Consider the following 23,558-nt stretch of genomic DNA (forward strand, 5'->3'; position numbering starts at 1 on the left):
AGCTGGGATCACCCAATATTTTAAACCAAACAAACTGTATTTAACATGTTGCGCAAGGATTCCCCTCCCCTCCCCTCCCAAACACCTCTCATACGATTCAGGGAGCAAGATGTAGCCAAAAAAAGACTAGTATTAAAATATCATAGTAACTCAGGGGTAGTCAACCTTTTTATACCTACCGCCCACTTTTGTATCTCTGTTAGTAGTAAAATTTTCTAACCGCCCACCAGTTCCATAGTAATGCACTGTCTGTCATCGTCTGCGCATGCCTCTCGTGCATTGTGGATTGGGTTTGGGGTGGGTTTGGGGTGCCGGCTATCAGCTCTGCTTGTCTGTTACAGCTGGGTGGTGTGGAGGGAGATGCGCGAGCTATTCTGGGACGAGGCTCTTTTGTTTGTGGTCGCACTACAGTGCCATTTAGTTTCACTTACGTAACGTGAACTAAAATTATGTGCGGGTGATACAAATAGTATATTTTCAGAAATTTAAATTGTCATGGGGAATTTTATGAAAACCTAATGAAATTTTTTTTAAATAATGCTATGAATTTTTTTTTAAAAAGTCAATTAAAGTAAAAAAAAAGGAAAGTGCTTCAGTATCGGACAAAACCCCTACCACCAATCATGAAAGCTGGAACGCCCACTAGTGGGCGGTAGGGACCAGGTTGACTACCACTGTAGTAACTATTAAAGGATAAATATTTTTTGTTTTCTGTTCCTTCATCTCAGACTGCAACCTTGAAGTAGTGAAAGAAAAGTTCCTTCTGGAGTCTATAGAAATCAAAAAGAAAGTGAAAGTCCATCTTTTTCAAACAAATCTGGTCCAATGGTGGATGACAACCCCATGGAAAAATGTATCCTGGAAACAAACTGCTTGATTTGCGGGCAATATTTTAAGGACCCCGTAATTCTTGACTGCGGACACATTTTCTGCCGAGATTGCGTGATGAAGTGCTGGAAAGAATCTTCATCAGAACTTGCCTGTCCTCAGTGTAAGCATGTAATTCTTCAGGAGAACTTCAGCCAAAATCAGCAACTGGACAATGTCAGATTACTCAAGCAATTAAGAGGTCAGGCAGAAGGAGACACCAAATATTGTCAGCAACATCAAGAACATTTGGAGCTGTTCTGTAAGAATGACCAGGTCTTTGTCTGTTCAGTGTGTTATGGATCTGATGAGCATCAGGCTCACACTGTCATCCCTATTGAAACAGCTGCTCTGGAGTTCAAGGTAGGGACTTTCCATTTATACTAGGATGTATGTGTTTTTCTACCATTATCCAGCTATATTTTAATTGTTGTTAGTTGCGAAGTCGTGTCCGACCCATGGCGACCTTATGGAGAATGTTCCTCAAGGCCTTCCTATCCTCTACCATCCTCTGGAGTCCATTTAAGCTCACACCTACTGCTTTAGTGACTCCATCCAGCCACCTCGTTCTCTGTCATCCCCTTCTTCTTTTGCCCTCAATCTTTCCCATCATTAGGCTCTTCTGCAGGGAGTCCTTCCTTCTCATTAGGTGGCCAAAGTATTTCAGTTTTATCTTCAGGATCTGGCCTTCTAAAGAGCAGTCAGGGTTGATCTCCTCTAGGACTGACTTGTTTGTTCACCTTGCAGTCCTTGGGATTCTCAGGAGTCTTTTCCAGCCCCATAGTTCAAAGGCCTCAATTCTTTGGCGCTCAGCCTTTCTTATGGTCCAACTTTCATAGCCATACATTGCAACTGGGAAAATCATAGCCTTGACTATACACACTTTTGTTTTCAGGGTGATGTCTCTGCTTTTTAGTATGCTTTCTAGATTTGCCATAGCTTTCCTCCCCAGGAGCAAGCGTCTTTTAATTTCTTGGCTGCAGTCCCCATCTGTGGTGATCTTGGAGCCCAGGAAAATAAAATCTGTCACTACCTGCATTTCTTCCCCATCTATCTGCCAGGAATTGAGAGGGCCGGATGCCATGGTCTTAGTTTTCTTAATGTTGAGTTTCAAGCCAACTATATTTTGATATCCATATACATATCCATACATATATATATATATATATATATATATATATATATATATATATATATATATATATATATATATATATATATAGGTCTTTGGTTGTTCGGGTTTTCTCCGTGTAAAATTGGAAGTGTCTTGGCGACGTTTGAAGTCTCATTCGTCATCTTCAGGCTTCAGCTTCGTGCTTCTGGGAGCAATGTGTGATCGCAGCTGTTTCTTCCTTTTAACTGCTAGTGGGGTTTGAACTGATTGGGTGGGAGCTTGGCTGTGCTCTGATTGGATGGGGTTTTCTGTGCTCTGATTGGCTGGGGTGTGTCCTGTGTTGGTGGGGGCTTGGTTGTGCTCAGTCTAATCTGTGCTGCAGGGGGATTTGAGCTGGTGAGCTGCACTGCTGCTGTTTGGCTTCGTGTTCGTGGTCGTGCTACATCTTCGTAGTGGGTGTCAGTCTGCTGCATGTATGGATTGGAGGGGTTTGAAGTGGCTAATGTTGCAGCTGCGGTCTGGCTTCTGGTCCTTGGTCGTGCTTCCTGATCAGTGTGGGTTTGGGTGTGCTTTCTGGGTGGATGTGTGGTGGTGACATCCTGTGTGGACCTCGTGAGTGTGGGTCTGGTGTCATTCCTCGTGTTAGGGACACGTTTGTCAATAAGGGCAGGTTTCCAAATGGCTGGTAGGCGGAGGTATCATCTCGTTTGTTCATGCTGTGTGGGCGTTTTCTATCTCAATGGCTTCTCTGATTATTCTGTTGTTAAAGTGTTCAGTTTTGGCGATAGTTCTGGTCTTTTAAAGTCAATATCGTGTCCTGTGACTTTAAAGTGTTGGACCAGGGAAGAAGTTGGTTCCTCTTTTTGAATGAGTTCTTGTGTTCTTCAATCGTGCACTTATTCTTCTGTTGGTTTGTCCAATGTATGTGGTGGGGCAGGCGGTGCATGGGATTTCATATACTCCTTGATTTTCTAACTCAATTTTGTCTTTGGGGTTTCTTAGGATGGTGGATATTTTTGGTTTGTGCAGAATGCTGTCTTGATGTTATGTTTGTGGAGGATCTTGCTGATTCTGTCTGTGGTGCCTTTTATATATGGGAGGAGGGCTGTGCCATTTTCTTGCTCTCTGTCTTGGGTTTTAGTGGGGGTTCTTTTGGATTAGTTTGGTAATCTTATTTCTCTGGAATCCATTGGATGTTAGTACGTTTGTGAGAGTGTGTAGTTCGGTTTTAGGTGTTGTTCATCAGCTAAGCATTTTGTTCTAGAGATGAGTGTCTTGGCTACGGAGTTGATCTGTGCTGGGTGGTGGTGTGAGAGTGCATGCAGATAGCGGTTTGTGTGTGTTTTCTTCTGGTAGATGGTGTGTCCTAGGGAGCCATTGGGTTTCTTGTAGACTAAGACATGTAGGATAGGAAGTTGGTTGTTAACTTCTGTTTCCATGGTGAACTGTATTTTGGGGTGTAGGCTATTGAGGTGTGTGAGGAAGTTTTCAAGTTTTTCTTTCCCGTGTGGCCAGATTATGAAGGTGTCGTCTACGTATCTGAGCCAGAGTTTGGGTTTGTGATCAGATTTTTCTAGTGCTTGGGTTTCAAAGTGTTCCATGTAGAGGTTGGCAATGACAGGTGAGAGGGTGATCCCATGGGTGCGCCTTCTATTTGTTTGTATTTTTGTCCGTTATAGATGAAGTATGTGTTGGATAGGCAGTGGTTGGTCAGATCTAGTATGTGCTTGGGGGGGTTATATTTGTTTTGGATAGCTGTCAAGGCTTCTTTGATTGGCACTTGGGTGAAGAGGATATGACATCAAAGCTCACGAGTAGGTCGCTGGGCTGTAAGTTTTGTTTCTTTATGATCTCTATGAACTGGAATGAGTTTTTACATGTGAGGCGATGGATTCTGCATAGGGCTGTAGTTGTTTGGCGAGAAATTTGGCTAGGTTTTGTAGAGGTGAGCCTATGGAGCTGACTATGGGTCTGAGTGGGGGTTCCTTCTTTGTGTATCTTGGGAGGCCGTAGAGCTTAGGGCATCTGGATGATTTCTCTCTGGGAATGATTCTTTGTTGGATTTCTTCGCTGATGGGGAGGCTTTTATTTTGGATCTAGTGGTTTTTCTAGGTAGGTGGTGGGGTCTGTTTTAGGGGCTTGTATGCAGGGTCTTGGAGTAGGTTGGTTAATTTGGTTTGGTAGTCAGATGTGTTCATAACCACCGTGGCGTTGCCCTTGTCTGCTGGTAGGATTATTATGCTGGTATCTTTTTTCAGGTTAAGTAGTGCTGTCTGTTCCTCTTTGGGTAAGTTGCTTTTGGGTGGCTTGCTGCTGCAGAGGATGTTGGTGATTTCGAGTCTGATTTTGTTAGCGCCATCGGGGTTGATTTTGGTCAGGCTGGTTTCAACTCCGCATATAATGGTCTCAGTGGGGATGTATTTGGGAGTGACTGCAAAGTTGAATCCTTTGGAAAGGACATCGGTTTCAGCTTTGGTGAGGATCCTATCTGAGATGTTATGCACTGTTTGTTTCATGTGTTGCTGTGAGGGTGGAGGGGTTTGTTTCTGGCGTTCTTGTAGTCTTCGGAGTTTGTTGGTGTGCGTGTCTGTCTTGAGGGTGGTCTGTGTTTCGGCTCCAGACAGCAAGTTGTTTGGATTTGTCCCAAAGTGCCGGGTGCATCTTGTTGCTGAGTTTGAGGTGAAGTGTGAGGAGATCTTTGTTGATTTGATCTAGGAGGAATCTTTTTGTGTGAAGTTCATTTCTGATTAAGGCCAATTCTGTTCTTTTTAGGATGCGTTTGGTGGCTGCAGAGTTGGAGTGGAATTTCAATTGGAAGCATTTGGGGATTAAATTTTCATCGCGGCAGTTTCGTAGGAATGCGAGGTCACATAAAATGGAAGCTCTTTGGACTTCTAGTTTTTCATAGGTCCTGGTCAGATGGTGGATTTCCTCCCCGTAGAGGTGCAATATTTGTTTTCTGAGGTTTTCACGGGTGTTTGTATATAGGTCTTTGGTTGTTCGGGTTTTCTCCCGTGTATATAAAAGGCACCACAGACAGAATCAGCAAGATCCTCCACAAACATAACATCAAGACAGCATTCTGCACAAACCAAAAAATATCCACCATCCTAAGAAACCCCAAAGACAAAATTGAGTTAGAAAATCAAGGAGTATATGAAATCCCATGCACCGCCTGCCCCACCACATACATTGGACAAACCAACAGAAGAATAAGTGCACGCATTGAAGAACACAAGAACTCATTCAAAAAAGAGGAACCAACTTCTTCCCTGGTCCAACACTTTAAAGTCACAGGACACGATATTGACTTTAAAAAGACCAGAACTATCGCCAAAACTGAACACTTTAACAACAGAATAATCAGAGAAGCCATTGAGATAGAAATACGCCCACACAGCATGAACAAACGAGATGATACCTCCCGCCTACCAGCCATTTGGAAACCTGCCCTTATTGACAAACGTGTCCCTAACACGAGGAATGACACCAGACCCACACTCACGAGGTCCACACAGGATGTCACCACCACACATCCACCCAGAAAGCACACCCAAACCCACACTGATCAGGAAGCACGACCAAGGACCAGAAGCCAGACCGCAGCTGCAACATTAGCCACTTCAAACCGCTCCAATCCATACATGCAGCAAACTGACACCCACTACGAAGATGTAGCACGACCACGAACACGAAGCCAAACAGCAGCAGTGCAGCTCACCAGCTCAAATCCCCCTGCAGCACAGATTAGACTGAGCACAACCAAGCCCCACCAACACAGGACACACCCCAGCCAATCAGAGCACAGAAAAACCCCATCCAATCAGAGCACAGCCAAGCTCCCACCCAATCAGTTCAAACCCCACTAGCAGTTAAAAGGAAGAAACAGCTGCGATCACACATTGCTCCCAGAAGCGAAGCTGAAGCCTGAAGATGACGAATGAGACTTTGTCGAAATGTCGCCAAGACACTTCCAATTTTACGGGAGAAAACCGAACAACCAAGACCTATATACAAACACCCGCGAAAACCTCAGAAAACATATATATATATATATATATATGTTTTCTGAGGTTTTCACGGGTGTTTGTATGTAGGTCTTTGGTTATTCGGTTTTCTCCAGCGTAAAATTGGAAGTGTCTTACGACGTTCGGGAAGTCTCATTCGTCATCTTCAGGCTTCAGCTCATGCTTCTGAAAAAGAATAACCAAGACCTATATATATATATATATATATATATATATATATATATATATATATATATATATATATATATGTAGGTCTTTGGTTATTCGGTTTTCTCCAGCGTAAAATTGGAAGTGTCTTGGCGACGTTTCGACGAAGTCTCATTCGTCATCTTCAGGCTTCAGCTTCCAAAAAGATCCCCCCACTAAAATCCAAGACAGAGAACAAGAAAACGGCACAGCCCTCCTCCCATATATAAAAGGCACCACAGACAGAATCAGCAAGATCCTCCACAAACATAACATCAAGACAGCATTCTTGGGTTTCCTGTAGACTAAGACATCTAGGAAGAGAAGTTGGTTGTTAACTTCTGTTTCCATGGTGAACTGTATTTTGGGGTGTAGGCTATTGAGGTGTGTGAGGAAGTTGTTAAGTTTTTCTTTCCCGTGTGGCCAGATTATGAAGGTGTTGTCTACGTATCTGAGCCAGAGTTTGGGTTTGTGATCAGATTTTTCTAGAGCTTGGGTTTCAAAGTGTTCCATGTAGAGGTTGGCAATGACAGGTGAGAGGGGTGATCTTATGCAGTTAAAAAGGAAGAAACAGCTGCAATCACACATTGCTCCCAGAAGCACAAAGCTGAAGCCTGAAGATGACGAATGAGACTTTGTCGAAATGTCGCCAAGACACTTCCAATTTTACGCAGCAGAAAACCCGAATAACCAAAGACCTACATATATATATATACATTCGGACTATAAGATGCACCCAGATTTTCACCCTCTTTTGGGGGATGAAAAGGTGCATCTTATACTTTGAAAAATATGGTACCTTATGCCACCAGGCATGAAATTTTAGGCTTGGACAACCTAGAATTATGCCAGCTACGGTTTGACCTAAGCGTAGTACGCAAAATTATCTGCTACAGCGTATTTATTTTTATTTATTTATTTTATTAAATTTTTATACCGCCCTTCTCCCGAAGGACTCAGGGCGGTGTACAGCCAAAGTAAAAACAAAGATATATACAGTTTAAAACAACAATTAAAAAGAGCAAATTTTAAAGGCCGATTATTAAAATTTAAATTAAAAAGTTAAAAAATATTAAAACCCCAATTAAAATACAATTTACCTGTATTACCTGTCAGTGACTACTTCAGCTTCAATCACAATATTACACAAGCACAAAATAGATACAAACTCAAGGTAAACTGCTCCAAACTCGATTGCAGAAAATACGACTTCAGCAACAGAGTGGTCAATGCCTGGAATGCACTACCTGACTCTGTTGTTACATCACCAAAGTTACACCCCATAACTTTAACCTTAGATTGTCTACTGTTGACCTCACCCCATTCCTAAGAGGTCTGGTAAGGGGCGTGCATAAGCGCACCAGCGTGCTTTCCGTCCCTGTCCTACTGTCCCCATGTATTCGTTCCCATTTCCTGCATTAATATCCATGTTTATACTTATTCCTGTTATCTTTTACATGTTTGACAAACTAACTACCTAAATAAATTCCACCAAGCCCTTCTGAACCTTAGTAGAGGTTAGACCTCACTGATTCTTCCCTTTGATTTTGAAGTTCCAATTTTATTTTCAGTTTACATGGAAACTTACATGCTGCCTTCAGAAAATAATTACAGGTAGTCCTTGACTTGTGACCACAATGGAGTGAGACATTATGGTCATAATTCACAATGGTCATAAAACAGATTTCCCACATGAGAGACCCATTTTTTATAACTTTTTTTGTGATGGTTGTTAAGTGACTGCTGGGATTATTAAGCGAGACAATTGTTCACTATAGGCTGCTTTTGCCAAATATCAAAAGTAAATGTTGGCTTTGAGCAAAATGTCACTTGACCACGAGATGTTGCAAATACAGGAGTGTGTGTGTGTGTGTGTCTGTGTTTTGGTCGGCCAGTACAACTTTGGAACCAGATCATAATTAGGCTCATTCTAATTTGTATATCTAACACAAAGGGACGCAGTGGCTTAGTAGCTAAGATGCTGTGCTTGTTGATCGAAAGGTCGGCAGTTCAGCTGTTCGAATCCCTAGCGCCAGGTAACGGGGTGAGCTCCCGTTACTTGTCCCAGCTTCTGCCAACCTAGCAGTTCGAAAGCATGTAAAAAATGCAAGTAGAAAAATAGGGACCACCTTTGGTGGGAAGGTAGCGTGTTCCATGCGCCTTTAGTGTTTAGTCATGCCGGCCACATGACAACGGAGATGTCTTTGAACAGCACTAATTCTTCAGGTTTGAAACGGAGATGAGCACCGCCCCCTAGAGTTGGGAACAACTAGCACATATGTGCGAGGGGAACCTTTACCTTTATATCTAAGACAATGGATTTGGTTTAACCATTAGTACTGATGAAAGCTTCTACAGGTAAAAATGGAAATGCTTCACTAAATTAGTATATTTGTATGTCTGGTTTCAGTTTTAATGTCAGTTCTTGTATTCCATACGTTATTTTGGATAGTTGCTGTATAGGTAATCCTATAGTTCTGTAGAGTGTAATAGACATATTCCCAATTATATCAGAAGAGAGAGAAAAACTCTACAACCAAGACTCTGGGTAACTACATCAACAAATCCCAATATTCTTGGCAAGATTTTTTAATGGGCCTCTGGTGGCTCAGCAGACTTAAGTCTGTCTATTATTAACACAGCTGCTTGCAATTACTGCAAGTTCAAGTCCCACCAGGCCCAAGGTTGACTCAGCCTTCCATCCTTTATAAGGTAGGTAAAATGAAGACCCAGATTGTTGGGGGCAATAAAAAGTTGACTTTGTATATAATATACAAATGGATGAAGACTATTGCTTAACACAGTGTAAGCTGCCCTGAGTCTTCGGAGAAGGGCAGGATATAAATTCAAATTTAAAAAAAAAAGTAATTTGTCTCCTCTTTCCTGATGCTGAGCGTGGACGACTGGTCCAAGTTCACCCAGTCCATGGCAGGACTAAAACACATAATCTGATTTCTAGCAATAACATTTGATTTGAGAGATAAATGGATATTCTCTATTCCAGGGGTCTCCAACCTTGGTCCCTTTAAGAGTTGTGGACTTCAACTCCCAGAGTTCCTCAGCCAGCAAAGCAAAGCTGGCTGAGGAACTCTGGGAGTTGAAGTCCACAAGTCTTAAAGGGACCAAGGGTTGGAGACCCCTGCTCTATTCTGTGCTGTAAAGTTCCCTTTTGTAACGGCACATAGATCTAATAGCTTACAGTTAAGCCTTGTGTAAAGACCGCTCATTCAATGACATTTGAAATGATGATGCTGAATATGGGGGATTTCTGACCAGCCTTCATAGTTGTGACCGTTGCAGTTTTCCCCAGAATCAAGTGGTTGCAATTTAGACGCTTGGTAACTGGCTCACAATTATAATAGTCTCAATGTCCTGTGATCATGTGATTGCCATTTGTCACCTTCTGACAAGCAAAGTTAATGGGGAAGTGGCCGGTGGTTGCAAATGTCGATCACATGACTGCAGGAAGCTGTGACGAACGAAAACAGCTGGGACTGCCAAACTGCCATCATAAATTGATGTAGCCATTTGACCTTAAGCTTTTTTTTTTATTTTGTCACAACAGTATACACAAGCATCAATATAAAACAACAACATATCATATAAGCATATAAATGAGCAAAAGTATGCAACAACTATATTAATTTGATATAATAAAAGGAGACAATAGGACAGGAACAGTAGGCACTTTTGTGCTCTTATGCATGCCCCTTAAGCTTAAGCTTAAATTTGATGATCAGGTTGGCGTAGCAATCAAGTTCCTGATCCGAATTACCATTGGTAAGCGAGGATTACCTTTTGCAATGAGACAACGTATTAGGATTGAGTAATTAAGTATGATGGACTGGAGTGTCCAATGCAGGGGTGAAATCCAGCAGGTTCTGGAGAACTGGTAGTGGAAATTTTGAGCAGTTCGGTGAACTGGCAAATGCCACCTCTAGTTGGCCCCAGAGTGGGGTGGGAATGGAGATTTTGCAGTATCCTTCCCCCAGGAATGGGGAGGGAATGGAGATTTTGCAATATCCTTTCCCCAGGCGTGGGGAGGGAATGGGGATTTTACAGTATCCTTCCCCTGGAGTGGGGAGGGAATGGAGATTTTGCAGTATCCTTCCCCTTGAGTGGGGAGGGAATGGAGATTTTGCTGTATCCTTCCCCTGCCATGCCCACCCAGCCACACCATCCCCCACCAAGAAGCCACGCCCACAGAACCGGTAGTAAAAAAAAAATTAGATTTCACCACTGGTCCAATGTTTTTGGTGGCATGATTGTAGTTCTGTTTCTGAGAAAGAAGAAAAAAATGCCAGTTTGGTGTAAAAGCCTTCAGCAGATTCAGTAATGGCAGCTGTATTGGGGCAGTCATATTGCAGGCTGACTCTGCCCACTGCCAGGAGTTCGATCCTGACCAGCTCAAATGGCCAAGTGCCCAAAATGCAATCATGTGACCATGGAGTGTGTGTGACACTTTACAATGGCCAGAAGTGTGTGATGGGTGTAAACCACCCTTTCCAAGGCCATTGTAACTCTGAGCAGTTTTTTTTAAATGACTTGTAAGTCAAGGACTATCTGTAAAGGGTTTTTCCAGACTGACTTCAACTGATTAAATAGTTTTATGGACACAGAAAATGAGCACTAACTTCCTGTACCAAAAAGTCCAGTTGCATTTTGGGGGGAAAAAAAGCACCTTTGGGGCAACCATAACTGAGAATCTCTATAGACATTTATTAACTTCTTGATCTTTTTTCCCTTTCAGGATTTATTTTGCAGTTGCCTGAACATTTTGAAGAAGGAAAGAGATGAGATTTTGCAACTTCAGTCATACATGGAGTACGAGTGCCAAACTCTAATCGTAGGTGTCACTTTTAACTGGGAATGATAATAGAGCCTTTAAGTCCATCTTTACGTCTGGTGAATACAAGCTCAAGTCCATGGCCTGTACTGTTGGCAAACTTTTGGGAAGTGGTGCTGGTCATGTTTTCCTAAGGCTGAGAGAGAGGGACTGGCCCAAAGTTCCTCAGCTGGCTTGGTGCCTAAGACAAGGATTAGAACTCTGTCTCCTGGTTTCTAGTCTGGTGCTTTTAATCAGTATGTAAAACTTGCTGATAAATGGGAAATGAGTAGCTGTAATTAAGCCATGATATTCCCTATGACCAGTAGTGGGTTGGTCCCGGTTTGGACCGGTTCGCAAGAACCGGTAGTAAAACCGGCGGGAGGCTCCGCCCACCTGCCACGACGCCATGCTTCTGTGCATGCGCAGAAGTGTGGGCGTGTGAGCAAAGCGAGTGCGTGTGTGCGCTCCTGTTGCAAACCAGTAGTAAAGGTAAATAGAACCCACCCTTGCCTATGACACTGTGGAAGTGAAAGTTGGATTTTGAAGAAGCAGATCCAGAAAAGAAGAGTGACAAAGAGCATACGAAGAACAGTTGCAAGAATTGGGTATGTTTAGTCAATGAAAAGAAGTAGGGGTGACATGATAGCAGTGCTCCAATATTTGAAGGGCTGCCACAAAGAAGGAGGAGTGGTCAACCTATTTTCCAAATCACCAGAAGGCAAGATAAGCAATGGATGGAAACTGAAGAAAGTGTTGTGCCTCGTCCGCTTTCCCCGCAGCCGAGCCCATCTTATCTGCTTCCGAACGCTGAGGAATGTCCTAGCATGCGTCCCGGCCCCAGCCCTGGCTCCATGCCCAGACAGGCCGAGGAGGAAGAAGTGCCTCCAGCCCCCAGCTCTGGCTCCATGCCCAGGCAAACAGAGCAACTAGACCCCCCCCTCCCCCACAGCATGTGAGCCTGAGGAAGGTCAATTACCAACAGCTGCAGACTGGAGTGACCCTCGCTTCAGGAGAATTGATAGGCGGTGTCAACAGAAGGAAGGGAGGGGCAGGCCTGGATAAGTGCTGAGTCATGGAGCCACACCCCATGGCCTATATAAAGGATCTGCTTTCTGGCAGTCTCTGAGTCAGGCAAAGTCGAACATATCTTGCTGAAGTCACTTTCTGGTCTCCTGCCTGCCTTGAGAACTTTGCTAGGACTTTGGCAGAGCTGCAGTGGCACACCTGATTCGGATTTCCCTGACCCGGCCGTCAGCGGAGGAGTGGGACACGACAGAAAGAGAGAAGCAAACTAAAACTAAGGAGAAATTTCCTGACAGTAAGAACAATCAACCAGTAGGACACCTTGCCTTCAGAAGTTATGGGTGGTCCGACACTGTAGGTTTTTAAGAAGGGACTGGACAGCCGTTTGTCTAAAATGGTATAGGATCTCCTTCTTAAGCAAGGTGTTGGACTAGAAGACCTCCAAGATCCCTTCCAACTCTGTTATTCTATATTCTGTAAAAGTACCAATACTTTGAACCTTTCTGTTGGAGAAGACTCTGAGAATACTGCGGACAGCCAAGAAAGCAAACCAACGAATCATTGAACAAAACTGACCCAGAATTCTTACTCAAGGAACAAACGACCAGACTTATTCTTCTTTGGACATCTAATGCAAAGACATGACTCTTCGGTCAAAGGCTCTAATGCTAGGAAAGTTGGAAGTTGTCAAGTTTGAAAAACATTGGTTTAGAGAAATATGTGAACCAGGATAAGATGTCTGGAGTCATACCTTGTAATCAATTTTGCTTAATCTTGGTTATTAAATAAATCACAGGCAGATGGCTTTCCATAGCCTAAACTTAAAACAATTTTAATGTGGACTATTATTAGCATGATGTGCAATCCAGTTGCAACTTTCAACCGTAGAGAGAGGGCATTGATTTAAGAATGCAGGAAAGGCATTCAGTTGCCACTGTCAAACCTTTATTGACCAGGAATCTAATGTTTCTATTGAAAGTCATGAGGGACCATATGTGCCAATGTCACCATTGCCTCTGCAGGCCTTCAAGGTCATGAAAAGTTCCTAAGGAAACGCCCAAAGTCCCTGAGATGACACCCAATGTCCTCGGAGGACCTCCAAGAGTGATGGATGGCTATTTCTGCACTTCTTTATGTTATTTAGAGTGCGCCAGCTTCTCTGGATGGTGTATGCCAGTGCTTCTGGGAGGAGAATAGAATAGAATAGAATTTATTGGCCAGGTGTGATTGGACACACAAGGAATTTGTCTTGGTGCATATGATCTCAGTGTACATAAAAGAAAAGATACGTTCATCAAGGTACAACATTTACAACATAATTGATGGTCAATATATCAATATAAATCATAAGGATTGCCAGCAACAAGTTATAGTCATACAGTCAGAAGTGGAAAGAGATTGGAGATGGGAACTATGAAACGATTAATAGTAGTGCAGATTCAGTAAATAGTCTGACAGTGGTGATGGAATTATTGTAGCAAACATATAAATATGAGTGTCAAAGTGCATTCAGGGTTTCCCTTGCTAAGGGAGGCCCATCTTTATTCAGCTGAATAGACATGTAAAAAGCTTATCAAGATACCGTATTTTTCACTCCATGAGACGCACCTGTTGTGTCTTGCCCGCTCTCACAGCAGCCGGGGCCTTCTTATCTGCTCCCGAACACGGAGGAATGTATGCCTCTCGGCCCCAGTCCTGGCTTCATGCCCAGACAAGCTGAAGAGGAGGGGGCACCTCCCGGCCCCAGCCCTGGCTCCATGCCCAAGCAGGCTGCAGAGGAGGGAGCACCCCCCAGCCCCAGCCCTGGCTCCATGCCCAGGCAAACGGAGTAGCTAGACCCTTCCCCCTCCTCCACAGCATGTGAGCCTGAGGAAAGTTTATTTCCAACAGCTGCTGATTGGAGTGACCCTCGCATCAGAAGACTGGATAGACGGAGGCAACAGAAGGAAGGGAGGGGCAGGCCTTAATGAGTGCTGAGTCATGGAGCCACACCCCATGGCCTATATAAAGGATCTGCTTTCTGGCAGTCTCTGAGTCAGGCAAAGTCGAACTTATCTTGCTGAAGTCACTTTCTGGTCTCCTGCCTGCTCTGAGGACTTTGTTAGGACTTTGGGCAGAGCTGCAGAGGCAAGCCTGATTCGGATTTCCCTGACCCGGCCGTCAGCGGAGGAGCGGGACACGACAGCACCTGATCATATAACACACTCCTGTTTTTGGCCTCTGTGTGCCCCATTTTTGGCTTCTGTGCCTTCCATTTTTGGCCTCCGTGCCTCCCATTGTCAGCCTCCACACACCCCGTTTTTGGCCTCCACATGCCCCATTTTTGGCCTCCGTGCATCTTGTTTATGGCCTCCATGCACCCCCTTTTTGGCCTCAGTGCACCCCATTTTTGACCTCTGCGTGTCCTGCTTATGGCCTCCACACATCCCATTTTCGGTCTCTACATGCCCCATTTTCAGCCTCTGTGAAAGTCTTGTGCGGAGCCCAAAAACACAATGTGCAGAGGCTGAAAATGGGCAGGGCTTCAGCAATATTCGCTCCATAAGACGCACAGACATTTCCACTCACTTTTGGGAGACAAAAAAGTGCATCCTATGAAGCGAAAAATACGGTAAATACCTGGACTCTTGTCTTTTTTTTATAGCCACACCTGAAACAGGCAAAATATCTTAGCTTGACAACATTTTAGTCACATTATCTCCTCTGTATGTAACAATTACCTATTTCAGCAAAGTTTGCAAAGAAATTATAACATGAAGCGTCTTGACTATTCCAATATTGTTTCTTTAAAAAGTAAATTAAAGTTGATGGGATGTGCTACTGTTTGCAAATGTGTCTTTCCCCTGGGGACAGATGGTTCCTTTTTTGGTTTGGTATAGGAGCAAATAGGAAGAAACAGAAGAACCATGAAAGCTGATTTTGAGGAGCTGCACCAGTTTCTTAAAGAACAAGAGAACTTTCTGCTGAGCAGGATGGAGGACATGGAAGATAATATTGTGCGGAAGAGAGAGGAGCATGTTGACCAGGTCTTCAAAGAGCTCCGTTCCCTGGAGGCTGTCATCTGGGAATTGCAGGAGAAATGCCAGCAACCGATCAATGAGCTCCTACAGGTAAAACAATAGGGTAGAAATGGGCAGGCCTTCTTGCATCTATCCTTAGGCGGTGTTCATGTTGTGGCTCCAGCCCCCACCCCCGGGCCTGGCCCCCTGCCTGAAAGTGACTCAGAGAGTGAGGGGGAAGGGCCGTCAGGGCTCCCTTCTGCAGGGCCGGCCTCTCTGGCTCAGCTCCAGGAGCCAGAGGCAGGCCAGGTGGAGGAGATGACAAGGCCTCTGTCTCCTGTATCTCCCCCCGCCCAGGAAACGCTTCCAGACCCAGCTGTGGACAATAAGCCCTAGTTAGATCCCAGGTTTTGTAGACAAGAGAGGTGGGAACAACAGAAGCAGGGGTGGGGCAGGCCTAGAAAGTGCTGAGTCACAGAGCCACACCCCACAGGGTATAAAAGCAGGAGGGGCTGCTATACTATTTCGTGACGAACAAATCAACTGACTGGAGAACACTTGAGCTGAACTATCTGACTGAGCATTTGGCCTGAATTTCTGTTTGCTCCTGACTTCCTGGTTGCTCCGGTTATGAGCTCTGCGACGCCAGCATCAAGGAGATAAGAAAACCTTGGCAGCCAAACACTGGTTTGCTGCCAGAGCTGATAGTTGCCGTGGACTAAATTGCTGGCTAATTGAGTCAGTTCACGTGCCTCCCGGACTGAGGTGGGGGACAGAACAGTTCCTTGGAGAAAAAACTGGGCATAAAAAAACAAAATATAGGGAGCGTGGGAGAGACGAGTCACTGTCTCCAGTTCACTCTTTCTCTGCCTCCTTTATTTATTTATTTGTTTGTTTGTTTGTTTGTTTAATATTGCTACCTATTCGTCCATGGTGACCCAAGGCGGCTTACAGAATATAAACCCGCCTTTAAAACAATAAAACTAATAAAAAGAATCAAATACATTTTAATAGTATAATATAATAAAATTATGCACCGCCCACCCACCCACTGCCCTGGCAACAGCAGATCATACAAGCCATTTAATAGGCTCCATCCTGCTCTGGGTTCCCCAGACCCGCTGGCAGAACCAGGTCTTCAGCACCTTCCGGAAGAGTGTTAGAGTGGGGGCCATTCTAATCTCTGGGAGAATGGTGTTCCAGAGAGAGGGAGCCACCATGGAGAAGGCCCTTCTTCTGGGTTCCACCAGGTATATCTCCCTCGGGGATGGGACCTGCAGCATTCCCTGTCTCCTCATTCTAGTGAGTCGGGTAGATGTGATCGGCAAGAGATGGTCCCTCAGATAACCTAGTCTCAAGCCATGAAGGGCTTTAAAGGTTGCAACCAGCACCTTGAATTGCACCCGGAAGCAAATCAGCAGCCAATGCAGCTCCCGCAGGAGAGGTGATAGATGTGCACATCGGTGTCTGCACAACACCATGTGGGCTGCTGCATTTTGCACCAAATGGAGGTTCTGAATGCTCTTCAAGGGCAACCCCATGTAGAGCGTGTTGCAATAGTCAAGATTGGAAGTGACTAGGGCATGAGTGACTGCGAGTAGGGATTGTTGGTCCAGGAAAGGGAGTAACTGGCGCACAACCTGCAGTTGCGCAAAGGCCCTCCTGCCCATGGCCGCTAACTGCTCTTTGAGCAGAAGTCGTGAGTCCAGGAGGACCCCCAGATTATGCACAGGGTCTCTTTGGGGTAGTGCCACCCTATCCAAGACCAAAGGTGGCAATTCTCCCTGAGCCAATTTTGTCCAATTCTTCTCATTTAATGTTTCTGAAGATTGAAGACACACTATGAATATCCAGGATGTGAGAAGTACAGTATGTGTTGAATGGCACTGAGATTCCTTTTCTTTTTCTTTCCATCCATTCTAGGATGCTGGAAGCACCTTGAAGAAGTAAGTGACCTTACACTAGAAATTTAACTTCTTTAGAGGGGAAAAAAAATGACTTGGTCATTCTTGGGGCCAGATGGATCAGAAGGATTGTAAAATTGTCTATTCATTGAGGGTTTATGCTGAACGTCTGTTGAGATAATTCTTCAATGTGATCCTAAATTGTGTCGAGTAGAAAGTAGATTAGGATCTACTAATGGATCATAGTAAATCATATCCTTACCGCTTAATAGTCCAACAGTAGCATCAGCTAAACAAAATTCATATTTTGATGTGATAGCTTGATTTTGGTACTGATTACATATCCCAGATTGAATGGATGTTTAGAAGACATCCATGGTGAGTTCCTAAAGATTAGGTTGTTAACTAAGTGGCAGAATATCTGACTAGGGTGCAGAAGGTCACAGATTTGGTTCCTGGGTAGATTTTGGAAGTCTCTGCCTTGAAACCTGGAGAATGACTGCTAGCAACCTTCAGTTTTAAAATAATCTTAGTTAATATACTGTTGAAGTTGCCTATATATATCTTGCCATCTTTCAAGAATGTTATTTCCTTCTGGGACTACTCACCTCCTTGGGTGGAGATGGTCCCTTTCACCCAAGGAATAGCAATACCAATAGCACTTAGACTTACCACTTCATAGTGCTCTAAGCGGTTTAGAGAGGCAGCATGTTGCCCCCAATAATCTGGGTCCTCATTTTACCCACCTCGGAAGGATGGAAGCAGTGGTGAAATCCAATTTTTTTTACTACCGGTTCTGTGGGCGTGGCTTGGTGGGCGTGGCAGGGGAAGGATACTGCAAAATCTCCATTCCCACCCAACTCCAGGGGAAGGATACTGCAAAATCCCCATTGCCACCCCACTCTGGGGGAAGGATACTGCAAAATCCCCATTCCCATCCCACTCTGGGGCTAGCCAGAGGTGGTATTTGCCAATTCTCCGAAGTACTCAAAATTTCCGCTACCGCTTCTCCGAACTGCTCAAAATTTCCACCACCGGTTCTCCAGAACCTGTCAGAACCTGCTGGCTTTTACCCCTGGATGGAAGGCTGAGTCAACCTTGAGCTGGTGAGACTCGAACTGCGAAACTGTTGGCAGCCGGTGATCTCCAGAAGTAGCCTGCAGTACTGCACTCTAACCACTGCCCCACTGTAGCTCTTATGCAATCATAGCAGTTACTGGAGTGATATCTTACATTAAATTGTTGATATGACTATGTATATTAAGTGAATCCAGCCATTGTAGCTTGGATAAATGTAATTTATGACTAACTATAGATTGTCAGCGTGTGAGATAGAAACACAACAAACAAGAAACACACCCAGAAGTACTAGCACTAACTTTATTTACAGTTACATTAATAGAACCTTGCAAGTCTGAAAGAACATCTCTTCCTCTTCACCTTTACAGCACGACAAACAAGGGAGGGTCTCTTACCACTTCCCCATTCCTTCTGCAGTCTCATCTGCTGCCTGTCCGACCATTGTCCAGTCTGCGGCTCTTCCACCTGTTTCTCAAAATCATTCTCACATATTACATGTATAATGAACCAACTAACCAATTATGACCAAATCAATGAACTGATGAAACCATGGCTTGTCCTACGTGAATCCAAACTGTATACAATAGTTATGCTGAGTGAGATGGACTAATGGATTTATTTAGATATGAGACAGTTTTCATTGTTCCTCTCTATTAATGACATGACTCAAGTTTATCCCACAGCATCCAGTGGTTTAGTTCACACTATGCTAGTTATAATGCGGTTTGTTTATTTCTTGGCTTCGTAAATGATGTCATCTTAGGTGATTATTGCTAGGTTGGTGAGTTATGCATAAGAATAGAATTTATAGAATAGAATTTTATTGGCCAAGTGTGATTGGACACACAAGGAATTTGTCTTGGTGCATATGCTCTCTGTACATAAAAGAAAAGATACGTTCATCAAGGTACAACATTTACAACACAATTGATGGTCAATATATCAATATAAATCATAAGGATTGCCAGCAACAAGTTATAGTCATACAGTCATAAGTGGAAAGAGATTGGTGATGGGAACTATGAAACGATTAATAGTAGTGCAGATTCAGTAAATAGTCTGACAGTGTTGATGGAATTATTTGTTTAGCAGAGTGATGGCCTTCGGGAAAAAACTGTTCTTGTGTCTAGTTGTTCTGGTGTGCAGTGCTCTATAGCGTCGTTTTGAGGGTAGGAGTTGAAACAGTTTATGTCCAGGATGCGAGGGATCTGCAAATATTTTCACGGCCCTCTTCTTGATTCGTGCAGTATACAGGTCCTCAATGGAAGGCAGGTTGGTAGCAATTATTTTTTCTGCAGTTCTAATTATCCTCTGAAGTCTGGGTTTTACTTGTTGGGTTGCAGAACCGAACCAGACAGTTATAGAGGTGCAAATGACAGACTCAATAATTCCTCTGTAGAATTGGATCAGCAGCTCCTTGGGCAGTTTGAGCTTACTGAGTTGGCGCAGAAAGAACATTCTTTGTTGTCCTTTTTTAATGATGTTTTTGATGTTAGCTGTCCATTTGAGATCTTGCGATATGATAGAACCTAGAAATTTGAAGGTTTCTACTGTTGATACTGTGTTGTCAAGTATTGTGAGAGGTGGAAGTATGGAAGGGTTTCTCCTAAAGTCTACCACCATTTCTATGGTTTTGAGTGTGTTCAGTTCCAGATTGTTTTGGTTGCACCACAAGGCTAGTCGTTCGACCTCTCGTCTATATGCGGATTCGTCATTGTCTCGAATGAGACCAATCACTGTTGTGTCATCTGCGAACTTCAGTAGCAAATAGAATAGAGTTGAAAGGGACCTTGGAGGTCTTCTATTCCAGCCCCTTGCTCAGGCAGGAAACCCTACACCATTTCAGACAAATCGTTGTCCAATCTCTTCTTAAAAACTTCCAGTGTTGGAGAATTCACAACTTCTGGAGGCAAGTTGTTCCACTGGTTAATTGTTCTAACTGTCAGGAAATTTCTTCTTAGTTCTAGGTTGCTTCTCTCCTTGATTAGTTTCCACCCATTGTTTCTTGTCCTACCCTCAGGTGCTTTGGAGAATAGCTTGACTCCCTCTTCTTTGTGGCAACCCCTGAGATATTGGAACACTGCTATCATGTCTCCCCTAGTCCTTCTTTTTATTAAACTAGACATACCCAGTTCCAGCAACCGTTCTTCATGTTTTAGCCTCCAGTCCCCTAATCATCTTTGTTGCTCTTCTCTGCACTCTTTCTGGAGTCTCAACTTCTTTTTTACATCATGGTGACCAAAACTGGATGCAGTATTCCAAGTGTAGCCTTACCAAGGCATTATGAAGTAGTATTAACACACCATGTGATCTTGATTTTATCTCTCTGTTAATGCAGCCTAGAACTGTGTTGGCTTTTTTTGGCAGCTGCAGCACACTGCTGGCTCATATTTAAATGATTGTCCACTAGGATCTTGGCATCGTGTGCCATGTGAATTAGTTACACTCTCTAAAATGCTTTTGTTCCTCATTTTTCTTTATGTGATTGTCCCCATGAATTTAATAGTTTGGTAACTAGCTTTTATATTTCCCCAGGTTCTTGACCAAAGATGTATTTGGTAGCCCATTGATGTTTCCCTTGGGGCTAAAATGGGAAATCTGGGACCTGTGCGATTTAAGTGCCGTTTTGAAGAATGCCATGAAGCAATTTAAAGGTTGGAAATATGACTCAGAGGGCAGTACCCCAATTCTTTCTTTGCTTAATATTAATTGCTCTAAAAGGTTCACAGAACAGAGTTCTAAAATTGGCCTCAGGAAACACTTGTATTCCAGGGGTCCCCAACCCCTGGGCTGTAGCCCAATACTGGATTGCAGCCCCTTCCGAACTGGGCCATGCAAATAGTAGGCAATCGTGCGCGTGTGCAGTTCCACTTGTGGAGCTCAGGTGCTTTGGAGAATAGTTTGACTCCCTCTTCTTTGTGGCAGCCCCTGAGATATCAGAACACAGCTATCATGTCTCCCCTAGTCCTTCTTTTCTTTAAACTAGGCACACCCAATTCTAGCAACCGTTCCTTATATGTTTTAGCTTCCAGTCCCCTAATCATCTTTGTTGATCTTCTCTGCACTCTTTGTAGGGTCTTCACATTTTCTGTAGCAATGTTCATTATTACTTTTTCCTCCACCAGATGCAATAAACTTTGGATTTCCGCTGCACAAAGGTAAGTTTCTGGGGCCCAAAAGGGTCACATTCATAAGCCTGATTAGGTTTTGGCACAGGGGCCCCATAGGGTGTGTTGTTAGTCAAGTCAAGATGTTAGCCACAATGGTGGGATCAAAAAAATCCGCTTTTTAAATATGAACTGTGAAACTTCGGAAACTTCACATTGACATCTAGTTTTTGTCAGGGATCCAAGTAACACCCCCAACAAAAGGAGACTCCGAGGCTAGATGTTCCTAAAAGTTCCATTTTATTAGAGATATTGGCACATCTGGGAAAACCAGAATCTGAAAGCTTCCAGGTTTTCCCCACCCAAAGGAAAGTCCAAGTCCCTGCTCCAGCACCCACATGTCCACCACATGGTCCAATCAATGAGCCGTACCAACTGGAGATGCCTCCCAGTCACACCACTCCAGGTGCAGGGCAGGATGTCCTTGACTCTCAGAGAAAAGAATGTTATTATGGCTAGATATTTCTCCAACTCCATACAATCCCCCCTCCCAGTTTTCCACAGCACTAAATGTGGCAGCCCTGAAGATCCAAAGTGAAAGATGTAATAAAATAGGGCAAAATTCATTTAACAAATGTCTTGCATAGCAACATAAATTTTGGACTCGATTATTGTCATAGGTCAAGAACTACCTGTATTCCAGAATCATATTCTGTTTATGTCTAGGCTCAGGAGATGAATTTTGCTCACCTCTGGTGTTCTGCTCATGCTTGTTTTTCTCTCCCCCCCCCCAATTGTAGCTCAAGTGACTTTGGATCCAGACACAGCTCACCCCAAATTCATTATATCTGAGAATCGGAAAAGCTTGATCCTGGGAAACTGGCCTAGACTTCATTCCCATTGCTCTAAAAGATTTGATCAATGTTTTTTCGTGCTGGGATGTGAAGAATTCAACACCGGCAGGTGCTACTGGGAAGTCACTGTAGACAATGAGGATGGCTGGGGTCTGGGAGTTGCTAAGGCCTCTGTGAAGCGCAAAGGGATCGTCTCTCTAGATCCCGCAGAAGGAATCTGGGCAATGGCGAAGTGGGGAGACCACTGTATGATTCTCCTCCCTCCTCATTTCCCTGCCCAGCTCATGAGTTGGGCTCTCCACAGGATCCGTGTATCTCTGAATTATATTGGAGGTCGGCTGTCCTTTTTTGATGCAGATAGAGGGATTCTGTTAGCTGTCTTCTTGGGGGCTTCATTTTCTGGAGAACCCCTTCACCCTTTCTTTTGGCTTCAGAGAAAAGCTCAACTCGTTCTCTGTTAATTAAAATAGCTCGACCTTGCTCATAGGCCATACATTTCTCAACACCATCACCTCCATAATTCTCAACCCAGATCTCGGTTTCCTTCTACTTCATTTCTATATCATCCTAATCTTCCAGCTACTGAGGACTGAAAAGGCCCAATTCCTATGTTCATGAGGGCCTGATTATTAAAGCAGCCATCCTCGATCTGGTATGTTGGAGAAGAACATCTGGAATTCTCAGCGTTGAAATCCAGTCCACCTAGAACAGTGTCGGCGAATCTCTGGCACGTGTGCCAGAAGTGGCACGTGAAACCATCCCATGAAGAATGCGCAGCCTTGCTGGCTCCTCTTCCGCGTTCCTGTAATCACACACGCGCTGGTCAGCTGGCCGTCACGCACATGGGAGCAGTGAAACCTGGAAGAGCGGCGTTCTGGCACACATGTGCAGGCCAGCACCCGACCTTCCGGATTGATGTTGCATGCATGCACGATGGCCAGCTGTTCGTTGGGTGTGCTTCCATGCCGGTATCCAGGTGTTTGGGTGCCAGCACGTGCATGTGCGGTGGACCGCCGCTCTTCCAGGTATCACCGCTCCCACGCACACAAAGGCCAGCGGGGCCGCGCATACCTCACGGGTATGGTTTTGCATGCCACTTCTGGCACACAGGTTGGCACACAGGAATGTCAAAGGTTCGCCATCATGGACCTAGAAGATACCTAGTTGTGCATGGATGACTTAACGGTGCTCCTCACTAAGCGAGAAGCTTCTTTTCAAAATCTCTTGAGAAGAGAGAGGGTGATCCTTAACTTGGGTTTTGTCAGTATCCGAGGGATGTAGTAATACTTGAAGAGGTGGGAGCCACAATTCATGTTTCCCAACCTTCTAAAGGGCTGCAGGAGACATTCTGGTGGGCTATGAACAATGCATATCACTAATATTTCCTGCTGTTTAAAACTTAGGAAGGGAGTAGGAGACCTCTAGAGGCAAATCATTTTCATTCCCATTTGCAACTATCCAAAACCTGAAAGGTAAGAAACCTCCCAGGAAAATCCAGCCATTTTGGACAGGGGCTGCATGATTTGAGCATGCCGGGCCACTGTGTGAGAATTGTGAGTTGCCTTCTC

The 23,558-nt window shown here is 44.2% G+C and overlaps 1 protein-coding gene across 1 annotated transcript; it reads left to right on the forward strand.

The window, feature by feature from the left end:
* The first annotated feature begins 825 nt into the window (after positions 1 to 825).
* On the forward strand, positions 826 to 22,451 carry LOC131190382 (E3 ubiquitin-protein ligase TRIM7-like). Its single transcript, XM_058167702.1, has 7 exons — positions 826 to 1,230; positions 10,946 to 11,041; positions 14,926 to 15,156; positions 16,969 to 16,991; positions 20,565 to 20,683; positions 21,155 to 21,187; positions 21,937 to 22,451. The coding sequence occupies exons 1-7, from the start codon at positions 826 to 828 to the stop codon at positions 22,449 to 22,451; spliced, it is 1,422 nt and encodes a 473-aa protein (XP_058023685.1).
* Positions 22,452 to 23,558: the final 1,107 nt, after the last annotated feature.

This window comes from Ahaetulla prasina, chromosome 2 (assembly GCF_028640845.1).
Source record: "Ahaetulla prasina isolate Xishuangbanna chromosome 2, ASM2864084v1, whole genome shotgun sequence".
NCBI classification, from domain to species: Eukaryota; Metazoa; Chordata; class Lepidosauria; order Squamata; family Colubridae; genus Ahaetulla; species Ahaetulla prasina.

What these genes read in the sequence shown, in the direction of transcription:
- LOC131190382 (XM_058167702.1), top strand. Translation starts at nt 826, where the DNA reads ATGGTGGATGACAACCCCATGGAAAAATGTATCCTGGAAACAAACTGC. An exon ending in CGATCAATGAGCTCCTACAG is followed by an intron (nt 15,157 to 16,968) that starts GTAAAACAATAG and finishes CATCCATTCTAG; the next exon opens with GATGCTGGAAGCACCTTGAA. An exon ending in TGCCATGAAGCAATTTAAAG is followed by an intron (nt 20,684 to 21,154) that starts GTTGGAAATATG and finishes TTCCTCCACCAG; the next exon opens with ATGCAATAAACTTTGGATTT.